The sequence below is a fragment of the Marmota marmota genome, unplaced genomic scaffold (genome assembly GCF_001458135.2).
Source record: "Marmota marmota marmota unplaced genomic scaffold, marMar, whole genome shotgun sequence".
In the NCBI taxonomy this organism is placed as follows: domain Eukaryota; kingdom Metazoa; phylum Chordata; class Mammalia; order Rodentia; family Sciuridae; genus Marmota; species Marmota marmota.
The window spans coordinates 544,394-566,426 of record NW_026000102.1 but is presented as its reverse complement, the minus strand read 5'-3'; the positions used below and the strand labels follow the sequence as shown (position 1 = coordinate 566,426).

Genomic DNA, 22,033 nt, shown 5'->3' with positions numbered 1-22,033 from the left:
CCAGGGACCCGTCATCCTGCAGGCGGTGATGGACAGTCCAGAGACTGTGCTGGCTGCAACGAGGGAGGACCCCGGGCCAGCGCCAGAGACAGGCAGCTCCCCTGGGTGGGGCCAGCCAGCCTGCGGGAGGTGGAAGGGAGGAGCAGCCAGACGGAGACCAGGGGAGGAGGGGTCAGGGATCCTGTCCACACTGGGGGCTCAGCCACTGGGCAGATGATGGAAAGGCCTGCTGAGGGACAGAGCCGTGCTTGGGAGGACAGCACACATTCTGTGTTGCCCACGTGCCAGTGGGGACTGGGTACTGAAGCCCAGCCTGGAACCACAGCCCCTGGATCTGTGCCAGGCACAGAGCAGCTGCTCATTTAAGATTAGCTGAATCTGCCCAGATCAAAAAATCCCAGCACACTGTCCTGGGGAATGTCACTCCAGGGCTGGGATGCTTTCGACCACCTTGAGGTTTAGTTGAGGTGTGGCCCTGACTCTTGCTGTGGCCCAGACTCTGGTAGTAGCCTAAACAACTTGGTACAGAAACCACTGTGGAATTTCTCCAGGGCCGGAAGAGCATCCCTGGGGAAGGAAGGCTAAGCAGTTGCCCAATTTGGGCTCGAGGCCAGACCATGGGAGCACTGACTCACACTTTTCCATCCCCAGCCATGTTTGTAGCTCCAGAACCTTGCATGGCTCCCTATTGTCAAACATCCTTTCCGGATGTCACTCTCAGGGAACAGTAGTTCTGTGAGAACAGGGTTCTGTGGTCACCTCCGTTTGAGAAACAAAGTACATTGTGTCTGTCTACCCTCCAAACCTCTTCTTGGTGAATCCGAAAGTGAGGAAGCCTCTCAGGGTTGGAGGGGATATGCAATTTACAATCAAAACCTCTTCAGTGGGATCTACCCATCCTTTTTGGTTACATTTCTTTTCTGTTGAACCTGTCATCAAGGCAGTCCCAGGCTTTGATGAAACCCTACTCGGGAAGCAGAAGTTAAGAGCAGACATGTCCCCAGGGTCAAAGGTCCCGCATCCTGGTCTGTCTCCTCCTGCTCCCACCGTCCGACCCCTCTGCCCGCCCAGCACCCCCAGCCCGACTCTGTCCGGCCCTGTGTCACTGCTCTTGCTGTGCCTCTGGCCTGGGATGGTCCCCTCAGGTCCGCTGTCAGTCATCCTCCACTAAATGGAACCCGTCACGAATCCCCCAGATTAGCTCTTCTTCTCTGCTCGTCTCCTGATGCTCAGGATATTTGCATTAGGTGATTCATGAATTTATCTGTCCTTATCTATGAGATTCTTCTTCATTGATTCATTCCCCAGATTTTTATTTAGTATCTCCTGTGGGCCTGTTCTGGGAACTCTCCTCATGAAACTTAATCATCTAGAACTGATCTCTGTATTGCCCCAAAGCCAAGCCCAATGCCTGGTTCATGCTGGGCAGGCTGGAAGGGGACTGTATTTGTTTGTTGTGTTGCTGTAACAAAAATCCCAAGGTAAGGAACTTTATAAAGAAAAGAAGGTTACATAGCTCACAGTTTTGGAGGCTAAAAGCTTAAGATAGGGTGGCCCCATCCGTTGAACCTCTGGTGAGGTCTCTGGCTGCATCACAGCATGGCTGATGGCATCATGGCAGGGGTGCTTGGGACAGGGAGAGATCACATGCCAAGTGCCAGAGAAATTCAGACTGAACTCTCGCTTTTATAGCAACTTGCTGTCTCGGGAACAAACCAGAATCCCTCGAGGACAACATCGATCCCTTTCAGTGACCTAACTTCCTCCACTAGGCCCCTCAGCTTTTGAAGGTTCTGCCACACCGGGGACCAAACTCTAGCGTATGGACCTTTGGGAGACCAACCATGTCCAACCATGGCAGGGACTCGGGTTTCTGTCATCTTCTCAGCTTGGGCCCTCCACTTCCCCTCCTGGCTGTCAATCACCATAAACTTCGTGGTTCAAAACAACAGATTGTCTTCTTATAGTTCAGTGGTTCCGAGGTCCACAATGGTTGCCACTGGGCAGTCAGGACGTGGCAGGGTGTCCCTCCTGCCTGGGGGCTCTGGGGGGCTGCACTTCCTTGTCTTTTCCAGCCTTCGGAGCCTTCTGGATTCCGTGGCTCTGGTTTCATGATGGCAGCGTCAGTCACCCCTTCCGACTCTGAGCCTCTCCTGGGTCCCTCTGTGGTAGGACCCCTGTGGTGGTGTCCGCCACGGAGAAAATCCAGGATCACCCTCGTCTCAAGATCAGCTGATCAGCAGTCTTAGTTCCAACTGCCACCTTGATTCCCCTTTGCCACACTGGGTGACTTGTTCACAGAGTCGGGGACCAGGATGTGGACATCTTGGGGGGATGCTGTTGGCTGATCACAGAGTCCTCCAGGTCTCCTTCCGTCCTACATGGGACTGCCACCTCACACAGGTCCTCGCACACGGGGTGTTCACGTGTCCCTGAGGTTCCTTGCAGCCGGGCCAGAATCCATCCTGCACGGCCATTTCTGTGCCTGCTGTCTGGACTCATCTGCTGCCGGGGGCCAGGAAGCACAGAGGTGGGCGCTGGGGGAGCTGCACTCAGGAGCAGATGTCTGTCCCCGAGGTGTGTTCAAGGTGGGGCAGGATGATGCAGTTCAGGGGTCTCTTGGTGAGGTGTTCAGGTAAGTGCTGGGGGGCGGAGAGAGGGGTTCAGAGCCTCCTAGGATCAGGTGACGAAGCCCAGCAAGCTGTGGTGTAGTCTGGTGGCTACCTATCAGCCTGGTGCTTGGCAGAATAACTGTCCTCTAAACATCCACATGCCAATCCCTGGAGCCCTGAGGCTGTCACCTTAACATGGCAAAAAGATCTTCGTGGAGAGTGATGGGCAACCATCCTGAGATGGAGAGACTGTCATGGATTGTCAGGGTGACCTTGATCTAATTGCACAAGTCCTTAAAAGCAGAGAGTCCTTCCTGGCTGTGTTAGAGAGATGATGTGGGAGAAGAGAGAAGTGAGGTGAGAGGGCACAGCCACCATTGTTGGCTTTGCAGATGGAGGAAGGGGCTGTATCAGACTGCGATGCGTTGCTATAACAAAACACCCAAGGCTGAGTAAAGAGGTGTATTTGGCTCGTGAGTTTGGTGACTGGAATGTCCAAACAGCACGATGCAGTGCCCTGGGGAGCGCCCTCCTCCTTCCCCCCCCCCAGCTGTGTTGTAACATGGTGGAGAGGTGGAAGGGGAGACAGCCACCTGCAGGAGAATGACCCGCGCCAGGGAGGAAGTCAGTGACCTCACAAACAGGGCTTGTTCTTTTCAAAACTGTCTGCTCTGGTGGGGCCACAGAATGTGCCCCACGAGGGAAGTGCCAACCCCTCGACACCCTAATCACCTTCTCTAGGCCTCACCCTCAAAGCTCCCCCAACATCCCAACGTCACCACACTGGGGACCCAGGTGACAACATGTGAACTGTCTGGGGGATGGAGCCCCCACACCACGGCTGGGCCAAGGCAGCCTCCAGAACCTGCAGCAGTGTCAGCAGGCGGCCAGCGGGGCAGCGGGACCCAGGCCTGTAGCCCAGGGCACTGCCCACAGCCGGGTGGGCGAGGAAGGACGTGGCCTTGCCTTTAGCCTGCTGAGGCCTCAGCTGGACGGGGTGACCAGGGAGGGCTTTTCTGAGGAGGTGGCATACGAGTGAGCTGGGGTGCCCCAGGTGAGGGGCATGGGGTGGCCAGGGGAACAGTGTGCGCTGGACCCTGGAGGGAGCACGTGGGGTGCCAGTGGGGAATGGGGAGAGGGAGAGGGTGCCAAGGGTGCCCAGCGAGTAGAGGGCAGGGCAGCTAGGGCAGGGCCTCTTGGACAAGGTCAGGTCTTTATTCACAGCTGGGCTGGAATGGTCTGCGTGTCTTCCCCGGGTAGAGGGAAGATCAGATTCATGTTTTCAAAACACTCCTCTGGCATCTTCTCCATGAGTGGGGTGCAGGAACTTGGAGGGTGGGAGGAGACCCTCAGGTGGCCACAGGGGGTCACGTCAAGAGGGCAGGGAGGTGAGGACGAGCTGGTGGATGTCAAACCTCAGCTAAATAGACACAGCCAGTGACCAGGGGAGGCAGGGAGAGGAGGAATTTCAGAGAGTCCACCTCTGGGGCCTGGGTGGGCTCCACGCTTGGCAGCAGAGCCTGGTGGATAAGGTGTGTGCAAGATGGGTCCAAACCCTGGCTGGGCTGTGGCATGTGGGTGACTTAAAGTCAGGTTTCTTAACCTGCCTGTGTTTTCGTTTGCCTGTGAAATGGGCTGATAGTTGCTGGCTGTTAGAATTACTTTCCCTGGACAGGTACGGTGGTGCCCCCCTGTCATCCCAGCAGCTTGGGAGGCTGAGGCAGGAGGATCACAAGTTCAAAGCCAGCCTCAGCAACTTAGTGAGATCCTGTCTCAAAATAAAAAACAAAAAGGGCTGGGGCTGGGGCTCAGTGGCTAAGCGCCCCTGGGTTCAATCCCCAGAACTTCTCTTGCCAGAAGCAATCCATGCGGCATCTCTTGCTTTCTTTCCAGCACTCCGCAAACTTTAAAGTACCTTTGACGCCCCTCGGGATCTTGTTAAAATGCAGGTCCCCATTCAACTGGCGGCACCTGGCTCGCGGTTTGGAATTCTGCTTTCGGAGCAAGTTCCCAGGTTGATGCGGTTGGTGGCTGCTGGTCCCAGCTCCTCACCTTGGGTGATCAGGTGTGGGGACTAGCCACCTCCACTGTGGCCCCTCTGGGGATTTCGCATTTGACCCCACCCTGGCCTCAGACTCTGGGCTCCCACAGGTGTGGCCCAGCCCCTTTTCCTCTTGGCTGGGACCAGGTGGGGCTTGTTGAAAGTGAAATTTACCAGGTCTAACTGGGAAAACCAAACGAACCTGAAAATAGGCCCCGTGAGGGTTCAGGCCCTCTCTCTCGGTGCCGCTCGGGTTGGACCATGGTCTCTCCTTGCACAGCTCAGCACCCTGTGGACACCTTGCCTGGCCTCCAAACTGCCGGGGAACCCCACCCAAAAGCCCCCCACCAGTCCTTGGGCTTCCCCCTCCCACTCTTCCCTTCCTGACCCCCCTCCCAGGCAGGAGCCAGTGCAAAGTCCCAGCCGGTCACCCCTTTCCCCAGGGGCAGAAGCAGTGGATGGGCCCCTCAGCATCTGGGCGCACAGCCCCGGGGAACGGTGGGTCCCTCTTTCTTCTGTTGTTATTTAGGTCCTTAACGTCTAGAGCTTCAAATTTCCCCAGACGCTGCAGACGCCAAGGCTGTCGCTGCCACTCTGCTGGGATGGGGTGGCTGAGGAGGGTGCTTGTGCCTGGACAGCTGGGGACACAGCAGGGGAGGGCAGGCACAGGGCCGGGGTGGAAGCCATCTATGCTTGACATGAGGCCAGGCCAGCTTTGGGCCCAGGCGGTGCTGCCAGGGGGAGGCTCAGGGTCCCTGGGGCCATTTCTCTCTAGTTTATATGCTGGGATACCTGGGGAAGATGGGTTGTCCCTTCTGGGGGTGACAGGTCCCCAAGGGAAGTTCGGGTTTCCATTTGCCCCTGGCCCAGAATAGGGGCTCGATGTTCTTGGGCTGTGGCTAGAGCCAGTTGACCGCAAGCTGGCATGCAGGGTGATCTTGGGCAGCCGCGGGAGCTGGTTTCCATGGTAACAGGCCTCATGGACCGGGCCTGGCTTCTGCCACTGCTACATGCATTACTTCTAGACACTAAGTGTCCCTTGGCTTGTCCCCATTTTCTGGGCTCTTGTAAATGACATCACAGGTACAAAAGATCCCCCAGTGTCTCTGCTGGAGAAGCTGCTCTCTGGGGCCTGGGGCATCTGGGGCCTGGTAGAGCTGTGCCCCGACCTGGGCCCCACCAATGTCTCTGGGAATGGCTGCGGGGACCTGGGGCTAGTCCCTTCCTCCATAACCCCCACATGGAAAATGGGGCTCCCCGTCCTCCTCTCCCTCCTTCATGGGGCTCTGAGGAGCAGGTGCTGGACATCCTGGCTGAGAGCCCGGCCTCTCTGGAAAGCCAGAGGACAGCACCCCCTGTTGGCAAGCTGCGGACTTACAAGTCTACCCAGAATTGTGGAAAAGGGCTGTCACCCAGGGCCCAGCTTGTTTACATGGTGGTTTTAACCATATATCTAAATGCTTAACATGGGCTGGGGGTGTAGCTCAGGGATGGAGCATTTGCCCAGTATGGGCAAAGCCTTGGGTTCTCTCCCCAACTCTGAAAAAATAAAATACCTAATAAACACAGGAAAAGGTATACAACGAAGGTACTCGTCAGAGAAATGCAGATTTAAAATACAAGGAGATCACTGCACAGACACCAAATTGAGTAGAGTTTTAAAAACCAACAACATCAAGCGCTCCCGGGGTATAGACAGTTAGACGCCCCTGGGAGTAGTAGTTTAAAGACTGTCAGAGCTGAGCACACGCACACTTCATGACCCAGAAAGCCCACTCCCACGTACGTGCACAACAGCATGCATAGACTTGGGCACCAAAATATATGTACAAGAATGTCCCCAGAAGCATCATTATTATCAAAATGTGGAAAGGACCCAATGTCCTTCCAAAGTAGAACAGATAAATTGTGCTCATTCCTGCTTTGTGATACCACACAGCCACGGCAATGGGTGTGATTCTTACAATAAAATGTCAAATTAAGCTGGACACAGTGGTGCATGCTTGTAATCCCAACAACTCAGGAGGCTGAGACGGAAGGATCGCAAGTTCAAGGCCAGCCTGGGCAACTTAGAGGGATTCTGTCTCAAAAGGAAAAAGGGGCGGAGATGTGGCTCAGTGGTAAAGCACCCCTGGTTCAATCCCCAGTACCATCAAACAAAACAAAACAAAATAACAAAAAATGTCGAATTAAAGACACCAGGTACAGGAAAACAGACTGTATGGTTCCACCTAAATCAAGCTCAAAAGCAGACAAGACTGAACCATCTCTGGTGTAGAGGTGAGGCTAATGGGTTCCTTTCCAGAAGGGCATGAGGAGTGTGCTGGGGTGGGGGGCCAGGTCCTCCTCTGGGTGCACCTTGTGTTCACCCATCTAAGGACAGAGGGCTCTGGACTTGGGACCTGTGCACTTCTCTGGGGCTGTGTCAGACTTCAACTGACGCTTCTTTTGCTGCTGGGGATTGAACCCAGGGCCTTGCATGTGCTAGGCAAGCACTTGACCACTGAACTATACCCCCCACCCTTAATCAATAAGTTTATTAGGAATTTTTATTGCTGGGCCCAACCCAGAGACCGAGTGTGAGGCAGCCACGCTAATTTAGGGAAGGGAGTGGGGTCATGGTCCAAAGAGGGCCAAGAGAATTTGCTGGAGGGTTGTCTGTGAGTGGGAGAGGAGGGGAGAACAGGAGGCCCCAGGTGTTTGGCCTGGTCGCGAGTTGCCATCACCCCCAGACGCAGTGGCGTTGATGGGGATGTGCAACAGAAATTCTCTCCAGTTTCTCTTCTGCAACGTGAGCTGAGTCTCAGGCCTGGTTGGCAGCAGGTGCACTCCAGGCATCCCGGGTCTGGAAGGAGCTTGGACATCTGGGACCTGCCTGGCCTCACCAGCTTCTCTCACCCTCCAGGATCGACCCCTCAAGGCCGGCTGTGCTGGAGACCCCAACCGCTACTACGACGAGGCTGCCGGAGCGTGCTGCTACCGCTGTCCCCCAGGTGAGTGGCCGTGCTGGGGGCGGGGAAGGTGCATCTTTGTCTTCAGGGTTGTGACCGCTGAGAGAATGGGAGCTGACAATCATTGTCATTGTTGCTACAGGTTTCTGAGCACTGTCTCTAATGTCACAGAATCCGGCCTCTCTTGCAAGGGTCAGACTGGTGGAATCAGGCTAGGTGTGCTGCTGGTGCAGAGAAGCAAGTCCATCTGTGTGGGGATCTGTTATTAATTTACAGCTGCCCCTCACTGGACATTTGCCCTATGTACACTAGTCTGAGACCCGTGGGCTGTTTCTTTAGTGGTCACCACTTTCCCTTACCAGTTCCATTTGCAGCTGAGGCCGTTGGGGCTCGGCAAGCTTCAGTAAAGTGCCCAGGTCACAGAGCTGGGGCAGGGTGGAGCCATCTGGGGCTGCAGCCTGGGGCTTCGTGACCCCAGGGCCTGGACTGTCACCATTCCTCCACTGTCCCTCTTCCTGGGGTCTGGAAGCCCTCTCTGGTGTCTGCTGCAGCGCAGAGCACACATTTTGTCCCAGGGTGACCTGGACACCTGGACTACAAATTTCTAGGGGAACAGAGCTTGCTTGACCACAGCTGGCTTTCTAGAATGCTCACTCACCCCCAAAACCGTGGCAGATGATCAGGAATCCTTCTGGGACATTCTTCAAATGATGCTCAGGCCAAGGAGGTGAGCAAATGGAACAGGGTCACAGGGCCTTTTGGTCCCCCTGTGGTTATTATCAAAAGTCCCCAGGCGCAAGCAGTGACCTCAGATGGCTGGGCATGTGATGAAGTTGCAGTGTGGTCTCTGACCTCAAGAACAGAGATTGCCACTGGGTGGGAGAGACCTTCATTTTGACAGAGAGGAAGTCCCTGTACGTGACTTGTCACTCGTGCATTAGAACTGCCACTCGCTTTGAGTAGGGCAGGACCCTGGGAGTGGGCAGCTGCTGTCTGGAGGGCTTCCTGAACACGAGGAGGTGGGGCTCATCCGCCCACTCTTGTGCCCTGCCAGGCATGCTGCTGGAGGGTGGCCACAGGCTGTGATACACAGGTAGGAGGCAGAGGGGATGTGGCCCCAGCTGGGCAAGAACCTAGTGAGGCCGTTCCCAGACCTGTGGCCTCTTAACTTTCCCGTGAGATCTGGACCCAGCATGCACATCAGCCGCCAGAGGACAGACACAAGTGTTTGGGGGGAACATTTGATACTTTCTATTTCCAAAGACAACTCAAAGTAGTTATCATGGGAGGGAAAGTGGGACTTCGTTGGACTTTGTTGCCATATTTAATGGTTTTGTGTTGATTTTGGATGATGTCACGAGGGTCTTCATGCTGGGTTCAGTGCTGGGGACCTCAGTGCTGAACAGGTCCCCCAGCTTGCCCTGCCCCCTGGTCTGCCTGCCCGTCCGTATTGATCTGCTCTGGCTGCCGTCACAGAAGGCTGCAGACAGATGGCCTAAGCAAGTCATTTTCCCCTGGAGGCAGGGCCAGGATCAAGATTCCAGTAGGCCTTGGTTTCTTTCTGTCTTTTTAAATATTTTTTTTTTAGGGGCTGGGGATGTGGCTCAAGCGGTAGCGCGCTCGCCTGGCATGCGTGCGGCCCGGGTTCGATCCTCAGCACCACATACAAACAAAGATGTTGTGTCCGCTGAAAACTAAAAAATAAATATTAAAAAAAAAATTCTCTCTCTCTCTCTCTCTTTAAAAAAAAATATTTTTTTTAGTTGATGGACCTTTTATTTTATTTATTTATATGTAGTGCTGAGATTCGCACCCAGAGCCTCACACATGCACTGAGCCACAACCCCAGCCCCAGGCCTCGGTTTCTGATGAGGACCCTCTTGCTGCCTTACGATCAGCTGCCTTCTGATAGTGGGGAGGCCTCTGTCTTTGTCTCTTCTCTTCCCCCTCTTCCTATAAGGCCACAAGTCCTATGTGATCAGGGCGCCGCCCTTAATGACCTCATTTAACCCTAATTACCTCCTGAACTCCTGTCTCCAAATACAGTTACAGTGAAGGTTAGGGTTTCAATATCTGAATTGGGGGCTATGCAATTCAGTCCCTCCCATTATCCTCCTACCCATCCCCTGCCCTCTGCCCACCTACCCAGCTGCCCAGCCAGCAAATGTCTTATACTGAGGCCACTTCTCACCTTTCCAGCTCTTTCTCTGGGAACTGCTGGGTGTTTCGGAGCCTCTGGGCCTTAAGACATGCCTGTCCCCTCCTGTCATCTACACCTGCTGCAATCCCAGCCTCCCCTTCCTTGGGGGCCTTCTCGAGAGCCCAGTACTGGGGGGTGGCTCCACACACATCTCCTCAGCCCTTCTTGTTGGTGATCCACCCTGGCCCCCGTCCCTGGGATCGGTGTGACCCATAGTTCTCTGTGAACCCCCAGGGACCCCACCATCCCAGCCACAGGAGAGAGAGAGAGTCCTTCCCACCCCCGTGTCCCCTGGATTCCAGCCTTGACAGGGAGCAGGTGCAGGGGGAGTGACATCCTGGTCCCAGGTGCCCTGCACTTAGAAGCTGTGGCTTAGGAAGGGGCTCCTCCCACCACTTCCCCTCTCCCAGGTGCGGTCCCGGAGGTGGCCGGGCACCCGGGCACCCGGTGCCCGGATGGTGGGCGGGGCATTTTGCTGGAGTTTTATTGACCCTGCGCTTCTGGGTAAGTCACAGAGGAATCGCAAAACCCCCACAAAAACCCCTCCCTCCATCTTTGGGGGAAATTTCTGACATTTTGTCTGCCCTGCAATCAGGGCTCAGTGCGGGTCAGTCAGGGTGTGCACGTGGGCGGGTTGGTAGAGGAAGGAAGCTGGAGCCTCTGAGCTGCAGGGGTTGATGCCTCCCCCTCCGCTCACTCAGGCCTGCCGTGCCTCTTCACCCTTCAGACAGCCCCTCCCCGGCCCTCGCTCGCGCACCCCTGGTGACAGGCAGCTCCCTCCTCTCTCCCACGGTGGGACGTGCAATGTGGCAGCTGGGGTGCTGGCCCTTGGCCCACGAGGCTGCTGGGAAGGCCTGCATGTGGCCATCTACTGAGCCACCCTGAGCTCTTCCCCTGGACACTGCCCTCGGGGGCTCGGGGAGCCTGTGGGGAGCCCTGCAGGCCCTTGGTGTTCCGCGCAGGGATTCTGAATCCCTCCCCTGTGCTCCAGGACTCACTGCCTGCCCGGGATTTTTCCAAATGTTCTGCAGAGAGCACGGCTTGCCTGGGGCTGGGCAGGGGGTCGGTCCTGTCCCAGCCCCTCTGCCATCCGTGCTTGGCTGGCTCCTCTTCACGGGGGCCCCCAGCTCCAGACCAGCTCCAGTGTCTGTTGTTGCTCTGGGCTCCGGTGCCTTCCCCGTTCCACTCTCCTGACCCTCATTCCACCTGTCAGGACCTGAGTGTCTTTGTCATCCTGCAGGGTCCCCTGCCCAAGCACGGGGCTTGGCACCTAGCAGTTTCTCATTAAATGTTTGAATGAATGGAAGAGTGACTATGGCTGGGTTGCCCTAGCGCGCTGTTCTCTGAGTCACCCGGGGTCCAAGCTTCCATTGTCCCCAGCACCTTCTGCTGCTGACGTCAGACCTGCCACTCTCTCTCTCTCCCGCCCCTTCCCTGCATTGGTTCCTTCCAGTCTTGTCTTTATTCAGCCTGAAAAATCCACCAGGGGCTTCTGCTAAGAAGAGGAGGGGAGGAAGGGAGGGAGGGGTGGCCCAGTGGGGCTGCAGGCCGGGTTCTGTGGGGGGAGGAGGAGCTACCCGGGAGTTACTCACGAGTAGAGGAGGTGATGTATCGACGTGTATCTGATGGCTGCACAGGGAGGTGTGTGGGACGCCTCAGAGGAGAGGGGTTGGAATCCCAGGAACCGGAAAAGAACCTGGATGGCTAATCTGCATCATCACCCACCCATCCATTGTTTTACCCTCCCACCCCCCACCCATACATTCACCCATCCACCCACCCACCTACCCATGCACCCATCCATCCGTCCACCCATCCATCGTCCATGTGTTCTGAGCATTTGCCATCTACCAGGCACCCCCATGCGGAGGCAGAGCCCCACAGATTCAATCTCAGTAACAGACGGGTATTATAGTACCTGTCTTATAGGTGTGAATCTTTTGTTTGTAAGAAAGGGGGCATCATAGTTTGAGTTCCCCAGAAGTGGGCTGTTATAGGCTGAATTGTGTCCCTCCTCCCCAAATTCATATGTTGAAGCCCAGTACCCAAAGTGACTATTTAGAGAAAGGCTCTTTCTGGAGGTGATTAGATTAAGATGAAGTCATGGGGTGGCCCCTAATCCAATATGACTGGTGTTTTTATAAGAAGAGGAGATTTGGACACACATGCACAAGATCATTTGAGGACACAGGAAGAGTCAGACATTCACAAGCCAAAGAGAGATGCCTCCCAGGGAACCGGCCTGCCCAGCCTTGATCCTGGGCTTCTGACCTCCAGAGCTGTGAGACAATACGTTTCTGTTGCTCTGTAAGAAGCACCAAGTCTGTGGCACTTTGTCTTATTAGTCTGTTTCCAGTTGTGACAGCTGCATTCTACATACTGGGCAATCTGTAAAGGACAGAGGTGCCTTCGGTGTGGTGCTGGGAGCGGGGAGTCCAGGAGCGTGGCCCTCGCTGCATCTGGGAACCGTCTTGTTGCATAACGTGGTGGAGGGCATCCTATGGCAAGAGTTCAAGGCTTCTGTCTCCAATTTCTTCCTCTGCTGATAGAGCCACTAATGCCATCCTGGGACCCCCCCGCCATGCCATCTAATCTTAATCACCCCCAGAGCCCCCTCCTCCAAACACTGCTGACCTGTGAATTTGGGGATCAAGTTTCCAACACACAAACTTTTGGACAGACACATGATTGGGGTGACCCTAGCATGTGGTTGGGTGACCCTAGCAGATTAACACAGACTTTGAGACAATGACTCAAAGACAAGTAGGTTATTTGGGGAGTGACCCCTGGAAACACTGATTGGAAACAGAGAAATGTCACGGAGAGAGAAAGCTGCCAATCAAGGCGCCAATCACTGTGATGGGCTACTGGGGCTCAATCCCACTGGGGACTCTGGGGACCAGTGCAGAAGGCGGAGGAGCTGGGGTATCTGTACACCCGCTGCCTCTGTCACTGGGGCACTCCTGGGTGCTGAATCCCTGGCAGGTCAGTCTGCCACATGCTGGCAGAGTAGGTTCTGGGGTCCGGAGAAGCCCTCCTCCCCAGGGACCCAGATGTCCACAATAGACATAGCAGGGGTTGAGATCCTAACAAGCGTCGCAGAACCCAAGGTCAAGCTCGTCTCATTGAGAACTCGGAGGCAGGACTCAAATGGGCAGTTGTTGCCTCCTCTCCCTGCCTGTCCCTGCTGCCTGTCCCTCCCGCCTCCGTCTCCTCCGACCCCTGCCCTAGTCTGTGTCCTGTGGCCATGACAACGGAACACCACAGACTGGGGAATTTATAAAAAACAGAAATGTATTTCTCATGGTCCTGGAGGTTGGAAGGACCAAGATTGAGGTGCTGGCCGTGGCAAGGGCCTCCTTCTGTGCCGTCCAATGGTGGAAGGCAAGAGGGTGACATTAATCCACAGTAGTGACATTAATCCATTCTCGAGGGCAGAGCCCCCTGGTCTAGTCACCTCCTTACTTTCCACCTTTTTTTTTTTTTTTTAAATAAGGTAAACATGTTCTTCGTTCCTTCCTTCCTTCCTTCCTTCCTTCCTTCTTTCTTTCTTAGCTTTTTGTGGACACAGTATCTTTATTTATTTTTATGTGGTGCTGAGGATCGAACCCAGTGCCTCATGCATGCCAGGCGAGCGCACTACCACTTGAGCCATATCCCCAGCCCACTTTCCACCCCTTGACCCTTGTCCTGGAGATTGAGCTTCCAACACAAGTGGCCGCACCCTAATCCCTTCTGTCGGTGATGTTCTCTCTCTCTGTACGGTGGCCTGCCCTGGCCTCCCTGCCCTTGGCCAAGCTTGCCGGGCCCACGGCCCCTTCCCAGTCTGCAGGTCTCTCTCAGGCCACCAAGAGGGGAAATTCTTTCAGCCCCAAGTCCAAAGCACAAGAAGAAAGCACCCAGTGGCTCAGATAAATGTGAATGGCCACTGTGCTGTGGTCACTCAAGGCCAGGACTGCCCTGGACCACTTTTGGGGTGGGGAGAGGGGTGGGGCAGGGAGCGATTCTCCTGGGAGGGCAGCCTGTGGGCTGGGAAGAACTTCCAAATGTGTCTCTGCAGCAGCTGGGGGGATCCTGGGTGAGGCCACCAGGAGCCCTGGGGGACCTGACTGTTTGGAGCAATCAGGGAGGCTGGCATTTTGGGGGTGACATCTGAGCATCCTGAAGTGAGCAGGAGTGGCCAAGTGGGGAGGGGTGTGCTCAGATTGGAGGGCACGGGATATGCCAAGGCCTGGGGGTGACCAAGGTTGGGCTGCCCCAAAACTGGGCTAGGAGGCGGGGCGGGTCATTTGTCCAGCACCAGTGATGAGGCAGCTGGAAGGGGAGGGGTCGGCGGCCTGGACACCCGCAGGAGCAGCTGTCTGTGGGAGTCCCGGGGCCCCAGCAGCTGGGGCTGGGTGGGCTGAGGGCCCTGACGCTGAGCCAGAGACGCGAGGCGGTGACGAGAATGTTGGGGAACTTTGAGAACATCTGGGGAGGCAGACAAGTACTGACCAGAGATTAGGCCTGGGGCAGACCAGGACAGGGACACTTGGGGACTAGCTCTAAGAATACCTCAACTCCGGAGCCTTTCCTAACCATGTTGCTTCTGATGACAAGAGTGATGCTCGGTAGGAAAGATCTGTCAGAAAAGGAAAAAGAACAAAAAAGAAGAATTGCTCCCTCTGCTACAGCCCTGGAACCTGTTGGTTCTCTGCCCCGTCTGCCTCAGGGCCTTTGCATGACCAGTCTCCTCTGCCTGGAACACCCTCCCCCCAGCACTCTGCATGGCTGCCATCTTCCTTCTTTCCAGTCTCCTTGAGGTCTCTGCTCACACTCTGTAGAGTGCTTACTCTATCCCCCTGCCCGTTTCTGTGGTCTTCAGTTTTCCTCCATTTAGAAACCAACCTGCTCACTTCTTTCATTACTGCCTTGTCTCTCTCCTCCACCCTGACGTGTAAGACCCAGGGGAGCAGGAATCTCCTCTTCTTTGACTCCTAAATTGGGACCTGGGCTATAGGTGGTGGTCAGTAAATGTGAGTTGAGTGAAAAAATAATTCCTCTGCCAAATTTGCCACTCCGAGCCCTTGAGAGTATGTCCTGCAGCACACGGTCCCTGGCACTCACCCAGAACAGCCTCTGGTACTGACAGGCGATTTTAAAGGGACGAGAGAGGGTGTCTGGGTGGGGTCAGATGATCAGGAAAGTTCCATGAGGACACCATATTTCAGTCTGTCCTTCTCAGCAGATGGGGATAGGGATAGAGAGGGAGATGAGGATGGGGGTGGGGATGGGGTTGGAGATGGAGATGGAGATGGGGTGGGGGTGGGATGGGGATGGAGATGGAGATGGAGGTAGAGATGGAGGTGGAGATGGAAGTGGAGGTGAGGGTGGGGATAAGGATGGAAAATGGGATGGAGATGGGATGAGGATGGCGATGGAGGTAGAGATGGGGATGGGGATGAAGAAGGGGATGAGGAAGGGGTGGCGGTGTAGAGGCTGCCTGGGAAGCATTTGTGCTTGTTGGCTGGTGTTGCTAGAACAGCGTGTCACCCACAAGTGGTTGAACAACAGCCACGTATTGTCTCAGAGTCCAGGAGGCTGAAGGCTGAAGGCTGCGTAGGAGTTTACTGGGAGAGCAGAGCAGAGCCTGACTGGCTCCAAGGCCCAGGGGCAGAAGGAAGCGTGGCCTCCCCGGGGGACAGGAGGCCTGAAGTCCTGGAGCAAGGTGCTCACTGGGCCATGCTGCCTCTGAGGGCCCCAGGGGAGGACCTGGCTCCTCTCCTAGTACCTGGTGGCTTCTTGGCTGTGACAGGATCACCCCGCTCTTCTCACATGTTCTGCCTGTGCACATGTTTGTCTCTGTGTCCAAATTTCCCCTGCTCATGAGGACATCTGCCCACACAAATGACCTCATTTTAACTTGAAAAACTCAGTAAAGACCCTTTTTCCAAATAAGGTCCCATTCTGAGGTGCTGGGGTTTAGGAATCCAGCCCGTCTTTTAGGGGGACACAATTATACCCACAACGATATTAGGACATGAGGGTATTAGAGAAAAGATGCCCAGGGTGAACGCGAGAGTGTGTGGGGGTAAGCAGTGCACCCCAACACTGGGCCAGGAGTTTGGGGCCATAGAACGAGGCCCAGAATGCCAGGTCAGGAGTCCCTGTCAATGGGGTTGGCAGAACATGTGTTAACTGAGGATGACGTGCCAGGTCCTGTGATGGGGACTCGTGGGGGAGTGGAAATGGGAAGATCCACCTGGAGAAGCTGACAGGCTTGCCGGGAATTTAGATGCTAAGAATTAGTTCACAAGCTGGGTATGGTGACACACGCCTGTAATCCCAGTGGCTCAGGAGGCTGAGGCAGGAGGATCCTGAGTTCAAAGCCAGCCTCAGCAACTTAGTGAGGCGCTGTCTCTAAGTAAAATAACAAAAAGGTCTAGAGATGTGTCTCAGTGGTTGAGTGTCCCTGGGCTCAATCCCTGGTATCCAAAAAAAAAAAAAAAAAAAAGAACAAGAATTAGTTCACAAATGAATGCAAGAATTAGGTGGAGGAGGTGAGGCTGGTGGGTCTTTGAGGGTTAGGTCAGGGGTCTTGGGGAAGCCATGCTTCAGTGATGACGTGAAGGCTGGGCAGGAATTATGGCTGGAAGGCCCAGGGGCAGAAGGGAGCATGACCTCCCTGGGGGACAGGGAGATGCAGCTGTGGCTGAGATGAGAGAGGGAGGAGGATATGGGGCAGAACCTCATCAGCCCTGGCTGGGGCCTGCACATCTGTTCTGGGAGCCTCAAGAAGCCCTTGAAAGCTCTCAGCAAGGAGTGAAGGGGTCAGATTGACCTCTCAGAAAGACCCCTGGGGATCTACCGAGGTGTCTGAGCTGGAGATGACAGCCACCAGGCTAGTGGTATTGAGAGAGAGCCTTGTGTTATTCGAGAGCAGGGGCTCTTACCCTGGGTGGGGGTCCTTGGACTCCCAAGGGTTGATTTTAGGGGGCAGGGCACCTGAATGGGCTCACTTATTTAAATTATCCTCTAACTAAAATTCCTTTCTGAATTCCTTCCATTATGAAATTGGGCAACAAAGCCCAGTGGTAATTGTAGCTTTTTTGGGCAAAAATCACAGATATTCTTATATTTCAGTTGCTGCTAATATAATAAAGTATTAATTAGGCTCAACACTGCCTGGAACTTGGTAGTTATTATACCTTGTTCCACGAGAGCCACATGTTCTCTATCTCGTTGAGTGTGATGCTTTGATAACCCTATCAATACAGTTGGGTCCCTTTGAAATCCTGTTTCTGGTTTATGCATTTATGATTCTGTGCAGTGTCCACAGACTTCTTCAGAATGGCTAGAGTCACCAGAAATGAGGGGGAGCTCCTGATCTAGATAATTTTCATTGTTGTAACTAAGAAGCCTAATTCTAGTTAGGGCCAAAGAAGACATAGAGAAATAATGGGCTCGATAAGGAGAAGTCACAGGGTGCCCTACATTCAGGAGTCCCAGCATCTGCTGTCCCCTGAGTAGCCACAGGCAGGTCCAGCCCATGTTCATGCCTGTGCTGCAGTGGCCATGATCTGGTATCTATCTCTGGGCTTAAATGCCCCCCTCAGTCAGGAGTCCAGTAGTGTGGGAGGGTCTCTTTCCAAATGGCCTTTGGAGAACTCTCAGAGATGGGGCTCCTGGACGGGCAGGCCTGAGTCATGTGCTCCTGTGGAACCAATCACAGGGGGCGAGGACGAAGGAGTACTCTGGTTGGTCTGTTTGGGTCATGTGCCTTCCTGGGCCGATGATATTGGCTGGAAGGATGAAGTAAACCCCTGGGGCTGCCCATCCAGAAGGCGCTATTGGAGCCATGCTGGCTGTGGGTGGGGTGCAGTGGGGGGCAGGACAGATTCCTCCTGGCATCCCTGCTGTCATGGTCAGCGCATAGACAGTGGGAGGCAGGGGTGGTTGGGTGATCATCTGCATCTCTGTCACCCTGGGTTGGGATCTTCAGGCTCTCCACCCCGCATGGCTCCTCCTTCCTGCGGAGAACAGACCCCCCAATGAAGACGGTGACAGCCAATTCCAGACAGTCTCCCTGGCTGCCAGGGAGCCGGAGCATTCACATTCACGCGGGTTCACCTTCTGTGCCTTTAATCCTTGCAGCAGCCCTTCCCCTCACCTGTGTGGCTTTCCTGCCTGCCAGGTGACCTTAGGCAAGCTCAGTGCCTGTCTTTGGCACTAGTTGTACCGATAGGTTTGGGGGTTGTAGTGGAGCTGGGCGTGGTGACGGGAGGTCCGGAGGTCGAAGCCTTTGCCACAGCGGCCTGGCCTGAGGCTTCTCTGCTTTTCTCCCCAGGGCAGTCCCCAGAGAAGACGCAGCCATGCCCGCAGGGTCCCTCTGACTGCGGGAAGCAGTGTGAGCCCGACTACTACCTGAGTGCGTCCGGCCGCTGCACGGCCTGTGTGAGCTGCTTGGGAGGTAAGGACCTGGCTCGCTTCTAGGGCCCCCAGGAGCCTCTGGGAGGCGGGAGCACCGGGATTTGGTGGGAGAACTCGGGTCGCCACCTCGCGCCTCAGTTTACCTCCGCATTTGTGAATTGGCTTCAGCAAAGATCCTTTGTCCCCGTGCTTTGCAGAGAGACTTCACGTGTCCCCTGAGGGGGGGATTCACCTTGGCAGAGTTTAGTCTTCAGACTGCCCCAGGGAGGGCCCTTTTCTTATTCCTGCTTTGTGGTGAGGGGCTTTTCCAAAGTTGCAAAACACCCGAAGATGGCAGAGCTGGGGGCTGAGCTGATGTTCTTCTTTTCCAATAAGCACTTCTTATGGTTAGAAAATGTGGTCTGGGGTTTGTTTGTTTTTGTGTCAGTTTTTTCTGGAAGACAGAATCGGGGAATTTTTTAAGATTTTGTGACCTAATAAATAATCACATTTTTAAAAAAAGTGTTCAGTGTGTGTATGTGTGTGTGGGTTTCTTTCTTCCTTCCTTCCTTCCTTCCTTCCTTCCTTCTTTCTCTGGGAATTGAACCCAGGGTTGCTTAACCACTGAGCCACATCCCTAGGCCCTTTTTGTATTTTATTTAGAGATAGAGTCTCACTGAGTTGCTTAGGGCCTCACTAAGTTGGTGAGGCTGGCTTTGAACTCAGGATCCTCCTGCCTCAGCCTCCTGAGCCACTGGGATTATGGGCGGGCACCACTGTGCCCAGTTTGTTTTTTTTAAAATGTGTATATTGCTTGTTAAATTGCTTGTTCTCTATATATCATTAGATCAAGCTTATTCATTGTTATTTAAATAATATGTACTCTTTAAAAAAATTTTTTTATAGTTGTAGATGGAAAGAATGCCTTTATTTTATTTGTTAATTTTATGTGGTGCTGAGGATCAAACCCAGGGCCTCACACATGCTAGGCAAGTGCTTTGCCATTGAGCCCCAGCCACAGCCCAAATAATATGTATTCTCATTCTCTTTTCCACCGTTGCTTGTTGATTTCTGAGATATGTTAAAACCTTCCCCGCCCCCCCATGCTCAACATTCATTAGGTCTTCTGGTTTGTCTCATATATGTGAAAGCTGTTATTAGGCACATAAATGTTCATGAACATTGTTTTCTGGTGAGTTGGATCCTTTGTCCATATAAAATATACCTCTTTGTTCCCTTAATTCCACTACTGTATGATATTAATATTGCCGTTCCTTCTTTCTTCACATACATTAACATATATCTTTATTTTTTTTCTTCATTGCTGGGGATTGAACCCAGGGGCACCTTACCACTAACCTATACCTTCAGTCCTTTTTATTTATTTTTTTGAGATATGGTCTTGCTAAGTTGCCGAGGCTGGCCTTGAATTTGTAATCCTCCTGCCTCAGCCTCCTGCATTGCTGGGTTTGCAGATATGTGCCACCGCGCCTGGTGATCTTTATATTTTTAAATGTAATGACCGCAGTGTAGGAAGTGAAAGTTATATATGTTTGTTTTAAGACATTCACACACTCCAGAAGAGCATGCTGTCTTCCCCAGTCCTCCATCGGTAAGGAACTTGTGTCATCATTGGATGCTTGATACCTCTCTGTCCCCCTCCTGAGAGAGGAAGATGGGTAGCTAGGAGCCAGATAGACTAGACACAGAGAGAGAAGGCCTTTTAAGAGAATGGCAGCGTATTATTCATGACATTAAAATCATTACATTTTCAATTTAGTTGAATGTATCAGAGGAAGAAGAAACTAAAATGTAACTAAGGAAGTGACAGATCTTAGATAAACTAAGTATTTTTATTAAAAGAGATAGTATCTCCTTAAAAAAAATTCTTTAAAGTTAAGAGGGCCGGGGGTGTGGCTCAGTGGCAAGAGTGCCCACCCAGCACGGGCAAGGCCAAGGTCTGTCTGATCCCCAGCACCAGGAAAAAACATTAAGAAAAGAGGTTATGATTCTTGCTTGATGAGAGGTTAAGAATCTTTTAAGGCAGCACTGTCTCCTGTGGTAAAGTCACAATCCTCTTATTTTGGTTTTTTTGGACAACATGGTGTGGATCTGCTGCGGGCCCAAGTGGCTGCGGGGTCCTAGCTGCTAGGTGTCACAGCCTTGCAGCAAGAGTTTCCAGTGAGTTGCACAGAGTGACAAGCAGGAGTTCAGGACAGACTGAGCGGGTCACCCCAGGGCAGTGGCTCGGGGACCTGCAGAGTCCTGATGTTTCCCAGGAGGCTTTGCTCCCTTTGACCTGATAAGGTGGCCCCTGGGCCTAGGAAGGGGTTGAAATTTCATCTTTTGTCGTAATGCACCCCTTTGCCCCTTCCGCTCCTTTCTAGAGCTTTGTGGATGGAACTTTTGAAACAGCGATTTTCCCCATCTTCCCCCAGCTGCTCCCTGCCCACCTGATCGTGGGTGGAGCTGGGGCCTGGTGGCTGATCTTCCTTCCTCCTCCGGCACAGCAGGGATTAGGGCTGCCAGGGTACACGGCTTCTTTTGTGTTGAAGTTCCCTATTATCTCCAGCCCCGTGACCTGTGGACTCTGATTCATCCCTACTGCCCTGTCCTGCCCACCTGGTCATGGCTGGCCAACCTACCTAACGATTGACTCTGCTGGGGACTGAGCAGTACTTTGGAAACTAGGAGCCGGGGCCCAGGCTGGGAAGCGTGGTTCAGCCAGAGATGGGTCTCTTCCTTGCTGGGGGACAGGGATCTGCTTGGCCTCTGTCAGCGTCCGGGTCAGAGCTCCTGCTGCCTAGACAGCAGCACACCCCACTTCTGTGGCATCTACCACTCCCAGAGCTTGGGCTGCTTCCGGAAGTTGGCGAATCCAGGGGTCTTTCCTGCCTCTGGCCGGGCTGGTGCTGCCTCCCTGCTGCTTCTTGGGGTCTTTCCTGGGAGACTGCTGCCCTCAGTCTGGTTTCTGAGAATTCTCCGGGTTTTCTTCCCTCCCCATCACGGCTTCCAGGGCGTAGGGAACCTGAGCAGTGGTGCGGCGTCCCCTGAGTTGGTTTCGTGGACCTGTTCCAGAGGGGCCTTCTCACTCCTGCCCATGTCCTGTGGTCAGAATGTAGTCCCATGAGCCCTGACCCCCGACCAGTGACCAGGAAGGCTGGGAAGGGCGGTCTTCTCCGGCCCGTGTGAGGGGAGCCGGTGCACCCCAGCATCGTGTTCTTAGGCTGAAGTTCGTTTTTTGTCTCCGGATATTAATCCTGCTGCATCCAGAAGCTCGTTCCTTTTCCCCTTTTCTGCTTCCTGGGGTCTCGGCTCTCTGAGTTTAGGGCTCCTCTTCCTGGTGCTGGTTTCTCCTGATGTTTGGTGACTTCTCGTCCCTGTGCACATGCCATGGATGATGCTGGGGTCGGAATGGGGCTTCTGAGGCCCTCCCCGGGGGGCTGGGAGTGACCCGTGGGCTCCCAGAGGCTCTTCCAGGGGAGACGCTTGGCCTGCAGCTCGGCGGTGCTCGAGGTTGAGCAGGGTGGGGAGCCTGGTGACGGGTGCTGCTTCTGCTCCCCGTCGATTCCCTGTTCCTGGGGACCCTGGGGACTGGAGCCCCAGAACCTCTCCCGCCTCCCCGGTGCCACCCTCCTGTGTATATTTGGCCATGGGCTCCTTCTACCTAATCCCATCTACATATTTCAGAGTGGCCTTGTCCCTTCTGGTCTTCCAAGGCCACCCCTTGTGCTCCAGACACATTAAGCATTAATTAATGAATCTGACCAGTGACATTTTATATATATATATATATATATATATATATATATATATATATATATATATATATACACACATA

At 54.0% G+C, this 22,033-nt stretch overlaps 1 protein-coding gene across 2 annotated transcripts in view; it reads left to right on the top strand.

Annotated features, from left to right (window-relative positions):
• The window catches only part of Tnfrsf8 (TNF receptor superfamily member 8), a 58,213-nt gene that overhangs the window by 4,497 nt on the left and 31,683 nt on the right, over window positions 1-22,033 (top strand). For both annotated transcript variants that reach the window (XM_048783588.1, XM_048783587.1), the window contains exons 2-3: window positions 7,559-7,646; window positions 18,131-18,253. In XM_048783588.1, coding sequence (XP_048639545.1) covers window positions 7,559-7,646; window positions 18,131-18,253 — 211 coding nt within the window. The remainder of the gene's footprint in view (window positions 1-7,558; window positions 7,647-18,130; window positions 18,254-22,033) is intronic.